General features: G+C 28.0%; 1 protein-coding gene across 1 annotated transcript; it reads right to left on the bottom strand.

Moving 5' to 3' along the window:
• Positions 1 to 1,019: 1,019 nt before the first annotated feature.
• Positions 1,020 to 8,603, bottom strand: LOC125422541 (agamous-like MADS-box protein MADS2). The gene is made up of 8 exons (XM_048474586.2): positions 8,203 to 8,603; positions 4,854 to 4,932; positions 4,659 to 4,720; positions 4,470 to 4,569; positions 3,019 to 3,060; positions 2,887 to 2,928; positions 1,522 to 1,661; positions 1,020 to 1,412 (listed from the first exon to the last, which is right to left on the bottom strand). Exons 1-8 carry the CDS (start codon positions 8,385 to 8,387, stop codon positions 1,325 to 1,327), a joined length of 738 nt encoding a protein of 245 aa, XP_048330543.1. The 5' UTR covers positions 8,388 to 8,603; the 3' UTR covers positions 1,020 to 1,324.
• Between the last annotated feature and the right edge of the window lie 357 nt (positions 8,604 to 8,960).

The following is an 8,960-nucleotide window of genomic DNA, read 5'->3' as shown; positions in this document are numbered from 1 at the left end:
TACTGGTAAGGTTTTAGTACAATCCAGCTAGCCAAGGCAGCGATGCTTGCAGGCAATGTTACCGTACACTTCATTAGTGAAGATTCTTGGTCATATCCTAACATAAAATATATTTGTGGGTTTATTGAGAATTTTGAAAAAAAAAATGAAAAAAGAAATAGCAAAATTTGAATGAAGGGTATAATAGGTAACTCGCATGGTACGGTAAGTATAGGGTAGGCATTTTTCCTCTTACTTCAAAAGGCATGGACATTCTTGGTCTTTCCTATCTTTCTTTATTTTTAAAATTATAGGTTATATATTAAAAGGTTGCAAATCTCTCACCACCAGAAGAACCAACATGCTTCATTTTGTAGCATAATGAGAATAATATTCATTATATTACATAGATAGAATTTAGCAAATATATATATATATATATATATATATATATATAGAGTCCGGCTTTTGTGCAAACGGTCCACATGCGTATTGTGAGTATTGACGATAGAAAAAATTATCATCAATACTATCACACAGAAAAAATATTGATGATGATTTTTTCATAAATCATCATCAATACTCATGGTTCGCACGGTAGAATTTTTCTACATATATATATATATATATATATATAAAATAGATAGAAGGTAAAAGGAAAATACTAATTTGCACACTTTTATTGAGAATTCTCACTCCGAAGGAACCAATCCACTACGGTTCCTAAAAAGCACCCAAAACAAAACAAACCAAACAAACTGCCTCTGCACAATTTCAAAAATTTCCTACTGTATCCTTCACAAGGGCTCTAATAACGCCCTATTAAGGTTTGTTGAACTTGCTCATATCCAAAGATAACCCCTGAAAAATGACATAGTTTATAGTAACTAATGCACATGAAAAGTACAAAGGTCTAAACCATCAGTTTCCATAACTTGGCCTACATGACCTCAATATTCAATAGAACAAGAATTTTACCCTTTAAAGCAAAGTACTAAATAATAGTTAGCTATACATGCATAATGTTATACAAGTAATAATTAATTGGCAAAATCTCTTTTATTTTACAATTCTATGAAAATGTAATACATACCAAACTCTCACAAAGGATTTTTTTCTTTTTTCTTTTTTTGTCTTTTTGGGGAAACTCTAGCACAATGGCCCTTCATGTCATAATCTAAAACTCAAAAATAACTTATTTTGTCTTCATTGATTATAATAATTACAAGTGGCATATATTAAAGACTACAACAAAAAGAGGGAAATTAGACTTGAATTTCTTGATCTGCCTAATTTTTATTGATTACATCTTAATATATATGATTAGGCAAATCAATATACAAAGTCAAAGCATCCACCCAGGAATGAATCCATTAAGATGCTGTTGTAGAGCTCCAACATCTGTCTGATCATCTGATCCCACGGGATTGTATCTGCAGACAGCAAAACACAAATATATAGTAGAAAGAATAGCGAAAGATTTCATGGAGAGTAATTAATGAGTAGTATTTCTGGTTTCATAATAAGGGGTTCGAAAGGTACCCAATTTGCAAAGTGGAATTGGCTTCCAAAGGATGGAAAAATCCTTCTGACTGGGGGGGAAGGCCACGGTTATATGAAATGTTCTGTCCCCCAGCTTCCCATGCCACTCTATTTGAAATTTGAGCGCTACTTTCTTCCAACTGATATATTCACATTGGGATTTCAGAAAGTATATATTATTATATGTAATGCATTTATATTTTATAGCAGCAAGAATGTAAAAGTAGCAGACAAACTATTCAATTATATTATATATATGTATATTATTATATACATATACATATAAAACTAATTTAAGAGACTTGGAATACTTATATATATATATATATAGAACAATGAAAACTATATGGGAATCAAAATATGCATTTAAAAGTTATTTCACATAAAGTGATTAATAAGAAGGATTGAATTTTCAACAGGAATTTGAATTCTACCAGAACATATTATGCATCTTAACATCAATGTGTGAAGGAGAGTTTATGTCAAGTTTAATTTCTTTGTTAAAATGCTGAGGCAATATAATTATAATTACAATTATGATCAAGTTTATGTGACCTATAGAGAATTCTTGGAATAATTCTATAAATAGCCTGAATTACAGAATATCTAAAATAGAGAGACTATATGTTTTAACTTCGTTTTCAGAGATTTTTACACACAATTCAACCGTAGATGACTATTCTCCTTTGCTTTAAAGAATGTTTAGTGAGATTATAGTATTTGAATTTATGTTGCGATAAAAGCATTTCATAACAGAGTTTTGCTAAAAATGTTAAGACGCTTTTTATTAATTATTGCTTTTAGAAAATCACTTATTTAGTGATTCTGCATGCGCCTAATAGGTGCTTCCTCCGAAACCAGTATCTTAGGAGAAGCAATATTCTTCCCCAGTTATTTCCAAATGGAGATGCTAATAGCCAGCATGCTTGATTCAATATTACCTGGAATAATAGATTAAGCACATTATAACATTGACAACTCTATCAGATACATGAGATAGATTATATATCTATGCCTTTATCTTGCATTAGCTGGGTTCAAATATAAATTCATCAATCTATAATCTAATTAAATAACACATTTTATATATTATATAAATAAATTCTAATAAAAGTTTCTCCATATGATTTGATGCTCCCTGGAATTCTCTTCTAAAATATTTTTCTTGTACTGTCCTTGATCATCTAAATAAGTAGTTTTTTGAAGTTGTGATCAAATATTAATGTTACTATAAGATTAACTCTGACAAAATATCACTAACAGCATATTGATTTATTTCTGATATTTGAAGCAAACTATGATGGCTAGCTAACATCAAAATCTAAAATGAAGCAGTAAACAATTAGGTGGAGCTACTAAAACTACCTTTCTTCTTAAAGCTTTGTTAGCTTCAACTAGCATTTGTTCCTGCGAATTAAGCGGAGACAAAAAAAAAGCATGAAATATTGCAACGTACCTGATATTTAAACACAAACACATCAGGCACTATATAAATACCTTGTTTTGAAGATCAGCAAGTTGATCCAGCATAAATTGTGTCTGAAAAATGAATTGATTAGAAGTTTAACACATACAATCTTGCTCATCTAATATTAGTGAACATCTGACTCTCCGTCTACGTTGGATTACAGAAGCAACTTCTATATACTTGCAAAAGAAAATAATGAAGCAAAAAAGAATTCTTTATTGTTAATGTTTAAGGTTAATCCTCGAGAGAGAGTAGCCGAATCCTCATATATATATATATATATATATATATATACAATAATCTAAAATTGCAAGCCAAAACTGGTAGGTAGTGAAATCCACTCATATACGATACACTAGGCCATAATTTATGACCAATGTGGGACTTTGACTCACACATAGACCTTTTAGATCCCGAATTAAGCCAATAAAACATTTTTCTTTTTCCTTTTTGACACAGTCCAATACTCAGGTTATATATTATGTTGGTCGACAAAAGGCTTCTAAGATCTTTGACTTAAATTATTACCAATATTTTCAAAATCTTAAATTATTAGGAAGTGGACATACTTATACATATATACATTTATATATATATGGAATTTCTATGGTATGAATGTTCGCATCTTTTTATTGCACGAACGTTTTCAAAAACGATTATTTTTTTACAAACCATTGCCAATACTATAAATAAAGATGACGATTTTTTAAAACCGTCATCAATATTATGTACATAGAATTCCTATATACATATATATATATATATATATATATATATATATATATATATATATATTTATCTATTAACTATCATTTTAACATATGATTACAAATTGTTTACTTATTGTATTAAAAAAAAAAAAAATTCTACATCTTGAAGACTGATTGATTAATTAAAAAAAAAAATCTAACTTGTCTAAGAAGAGTTTCACCAGAAGAATGAATGTTTAGAAGAGTGAAAAACTGATAAATTTATAACACAATAGAAAAATATAGTGTAATAATATATATAGGTTAATTGCACTTTACTGCCCTACACTTCAGGAAAATTGCACGCTAGACCCTCATATTCAAAAAGTTATTAGGTTTTTAATTTACAATTTATTTTATATTAGTCCAATTTTCAAATTGATTTTCAAATTAACTGCCTCATAGTTTAAAAATTAAAAAAATTTGTTATTCTTCTCAATTTACAATAAAATGGAAAAAAAATCCACTAATTAATTAATAAGAAAAATATTATATATTTTTTTTAATTTTAAAATTTTCTATCAGTCAATTAAAAATTAACTTGAGAATTGAACAAATATGAAATAAAGTGTAAACTAAGAGTTTCGCATGGAACGTTTTAAATTTGATAATCCAATTTTTTAGTCTAGACAAAATACAAGGTACTAAATGCAATTAACCATAATATATATAGTTATATATATAAATATATATATATATAATATAATTCATTATTGGAGAGTATAATGTACCTTAGTTGACCTGATATGCTTCAAGGACGTCTCTAATTGATGTTCAAGCTGCTCAAGTTCCTTTGTACTTAAAGGCCCCAGGTCTTCCCCAAGAAGGTTTCTGCATTCATTTATTTATGTATCATTAAATAATAATAACTTATTTATATAAGGAAACTTTGAAAGTTTTAATTAATTGATTAATTATACCTCTGAGATCGTTGCAGGACCTCAGCTCTTGCTTTTAGCTTCAAGTATTCCTGATAGCTGCTCTGCTCACCTCAAATTTGTGACCAATATATTATTGAATAACCATTAATTAAATTAAGCTCTCGAATTGTTGAGTTGTAAATTTGTTTATAAGCAAATTCATAATTAAGAAGATTAATATGTTAATGCATGAACCTGATTATCATTGATAAGTCGGCTGGCATCCAGTGCTCCATAACTGCATTTATGGTACCTTTCCAGTGTTTTCACCATGCTAACACACAACAGCATTGTTTAATTAATAAATAGACAATCATCAGAATTGCATAGTGTACATAATTTGCAAAAATATATAAGATATAGAAAACAAATAAATAAATAAGTCGTGTAGATAAGAATCAATTTGAATACAAGATCAAAAATCTATTCATATGTATATTATAATTGAAGAGATAAGATTTATTTTTTAAACTTCAAAAAGAAAAGTTATGATTTTTCATACGTATAAGATGCAATATTCCATATTAGAATGCATGGGTAAGCTAAGGAGATCTTTAATTGTAACCCCTTATTCTTATGTGCATCTAAAGTGCCTAGTTAATTATCCTTTTATCTATTATTATATCAGTTTTTCTAAAGAGTTTGAACTTATAGAAAGTGACCCAATAATGAATTATATACCTTGGCATATATTTATCTATCTATTACTGTTAGCATGTACTATCTATCTATTAAAGTATCACTTTTTATAAAATCTTAAACCAATAGGAATTCAGCCAATAATGATTTATGTGTGCTTATAAGCTGCATATCGAATTCCAAATGAAAGCTGTGTAATATACTACTTTTTTGGACCGCAAATTTTGAATTCCATAGTTAAACAAGAAAGAGAACTCGATACTTCGTGATATTGTAAATAATATTCAAAATTTATTAGTAACAGGGATTGAACCTAGAACTTAGTTTTGATATCTTGTGAAACTTCGTTTTGATATCTTGTGAAACTACCATTTTGTTTAAAAGCTCAAAATTGTAAAAGAGTTACTAATAACGGTTCATATATTTCTAAGACTACGTACCTTGCTCTGTATATACACACATATGTATATATATATATATATATATAAAAGCAGGAAAGGATATATGCATAAACAAAAAAATTGTATTATATATTCACTCTACAAAATTGACCCAGCATTTTCCAAAATATAATCAAGAGATTCAGACCATGTCAAGGCAAAAAGAAAAGCAAAATATGATGTTGCTGCAAGTTTATATAAGAAGTATAGAAGCTATAGCTTCTAGAGAGTTGCTGATGCTGAGTCAATTAATGTTAGCTAATTAATTAGTAGGTGTTCAAGTATTAGACTTGTTAGATTAGTTTCATGCTTGCAAATTTTTAAGATCCTCGCAAATAGAGGAAACTAAAGTAAAAAATATTGAATAACGCTTTTAGAAACTACATTTATTCTAATTTTGAGTTCAAAGTAAAAGACTCTAAATAAAAATCCCCTAAAAGTCTGTTATATTCCAGTACTGGAACAAATACACACAAAATGAAGATTATGACTTATTTCACTTTCCTATGAATTTCCCATATACATATATAATATACTAATCAGTTCTTTATAACGTTTAATTTATTATGGTAATTTACTGACAATGAAACTAATAAAAAATAAACTTCGAATGATGGATTGCAAAACTATACCCTAAAGTGAATTAAGAGAAATGCAAGTGTACTGGATTGGAAATTAAAGTGAATTAGAAAACTAAGATATACAAAATTCATATTAATTCCACTATTAATTATATGAAATACAAAATAGAATACAGAAAAGTACTTGTTTCCACTACGAAAGTTTCAAGAGTGGTAACTTTTATTTTCTCTAGTTTCTTTAGTTTCAACAATAACTTATTTGTTCTGAAACTATGTTAATTTTTTATATGAATCCCAAGTTTTACATTCTATGCTAAGATGTGAAATGAAAAATCATATCCGATGGTCTCTTAGAAAGATCTATTCATCTTTAATCACAAGAAATTTGATTAGAACAATAATATATATACATCAATCAGTATCAAATAAAATTTATCTTACTTTATTAAATTAAGATTCACATTCAATGGCCATAGGATTCTATTAATAAGTTGAAACTTACTTGAGCCTGATTGATATATATACATGATCTCCCCGGTAATATATCCAGCTTTTGGAATACAAATGGAACTCACGTGCTTATATGATAAACGAATTGATAATTTTTAAAAGTTCATTTTCTTAAATTAGAATTTTAGTTAAAATAATAATAACAATAATGGATAAGCGTGTAAAACAAAATGGGTCCATGAAGATAAATAAAAATGAAATTATTGAATGATTTGAACATCCACATTATCATGTATCCGACTATAAACTAGGAAATATGTATATATATATATATATACCAAAATCATTTTTCTTGATATATATTAAACAAAAAATAGACAAAAAAAAAGGATAAAATATTAAGCAATAATAATAATAACCCAAAAATAAAAATAAAAATAAAAATAAAAAGATAAAAGGAGAATGAGAACAAAGTTTTATAAAGGAGTGATAACATTCAGGTCCACGTATAGTGACAAAAAACAAATTATGTAATACCCCAACCAATATATACAGCTTTTTTTTTTTTTTTTGAATTTCTACCAGAAATACAACACCCTTTTAAAATCTTTTATTAAAAAATATAAAAGAAAAAAGTTATTCTATCAAGAAACTATCTTGATTAAAAATTTGAACTGGTTTTTTAAGTGCTTCTGAAGAAAACTATTGCTGCTTTAGAAATAAAGGAAGCAGCCTTTCCTTCTCTCTATCTCTTTCCAAAAACATTTGTTTATTCCAGCTTGCAGATATATGTACATCATCCCATCACATCTCTATGGCCGCAAATCATAACAGTAGACCAGTAGTACTCTCTTAATTGGCATCTTATTGTTTTTTTCTTTTTCTTTTTTTCTTCTTTTTATTATTCAAATTTGTAAAAAATAATCCGGTTGTTCTCAATCTTGGATCAAACAAAAAACAGATTTTCTATTAGGAAAATGGATAGAATCAAATATTCAGTACACAGGTAATAATCAAACACATATGTTTCAGAACCCTAGCAAGCTAAGACACCTGTGAAATTTTCACTTCATATATGTATGTACATATATATATATATATATATATATAATCAAAATAAGAGATGATTAATTATATGATCAGATCAAAACCAAGATGGGGTAGAAGAAGATATTTTCCCCTGATATAGAAAAAATAAAAATAATAATAATAAAAAAAACACAAAACCAAGAAACCAAATAAATAAAAACTCTGGGTTTCACAAAAAGCACGGATCTGGAACAAATAAATCACAAGCACTTGGAATTACCAAAAATCAAAAATAAAAATTCAAAAGCACTTGGAAATAAACAAAGTAAAAAGACCAAAGTTGATACATAATTTATAATATATATATGTATATATATGTGTGTGTGTGTGTGTCTAGATGTATACCTGGAGCCGCTGCAGAACTCATAGAGCTTTCCACGGTTAGAGAAAATAATAAGGCCAACTTCAGCATCACAGAGAACTGAGAGCTCATAAGCTTTCTTGAGCAATCCATTTCTTCTCTTAGAAAATGTCACTTGCCTGTTAATTTTATTCTCTATCCTCTTTAGTTCCACTCTCCCTCTTCCCATTTCTCACTCTAAAACACACACACTCTCTCTCCCCTCCCTTTCTCTCTGTCTCTCTCTAGGACCTTCTTTTTAGTCTTGGTTAAGAAGTGAATAGCAAAGTTTTTTGAAAGGGCCTAAGTGGGTTGGGATGCCAAAAGAAGGTTAAAAAGAAAAAAACATGTAGAAAATGGAAAGCCCTGAGAAAAAGGGTTTGTGTTTATGTTTGGTTTTATCTTCTGTACTGCGTGTGTATATATATATATATATGTGTGTATTATATATTCTTGTAAATCTATAATATATATATATATATATATAACAAAGGTTGTTGCTGGGTAATTCATTTAAAAAAAAAAAGAAAAAAAAAAAAAAGAAGAAAGGTTTGCTCCTCAGTTTTCACTTTAAAGCCTAGGTTTTTCACTGTATCACTTTTCAACCGGATAAAATTCCGTCTTTCCTCCCCCACCTCCCCCCTCTTCTGTCTGTAATTATTTTATTTTTCTTTTCTTTTTTTCTTTTTTTTTTCTTTTTTTTTTTTGGCTGAAATATTTGTTTTTCTTTTCGTTTTATTTACTGTTTATAATATTTGTAATA

Source organism: Ziziphus jujuba, chromosome 2, assembly GCF_031755915.1.
Source record: "Ziziphus jujuba cultivar Dongzao chromosome 2, ASM3175591v1".
Lineage (NCBI taxonomy): Eukaryota > Viridiplantae > Streptophyta > Magnoliopsida > Rosales > Rhamnaceae > Ziziphus > Ziziphus jujuba.
This window is presented reverse-complemented; position numbering and strand designations above follow the sequence as displayed.

What these genes read in the sequence shown, in the direction of transcription:
- LOC125422541 (XM_048474586.2), bottom strand. Translation starts at nt 8,387, where the DNA reads ATGGGAAGAGGGAGAGTGGAACTAAAGAGGATAGAGAATAAAATTAAC. An exon ending in GTCCTGCAACGATCTCAGAG is followed by an intron (nt 4,570 to 4,658) that starts GTATAATTAATC and finishes AAATGAATGCAG; the next exon opens with AAACCTTCTTGGGGAAGACC. An exon ending in AGCATATCAGGTCAACTAAG is followed by an intron (nt 3,061 to 4,469) that starts GTACATTATACT and finishes TTCATTTTTCAG; the next exon opens with ACACAATTTATGCTGGATCA.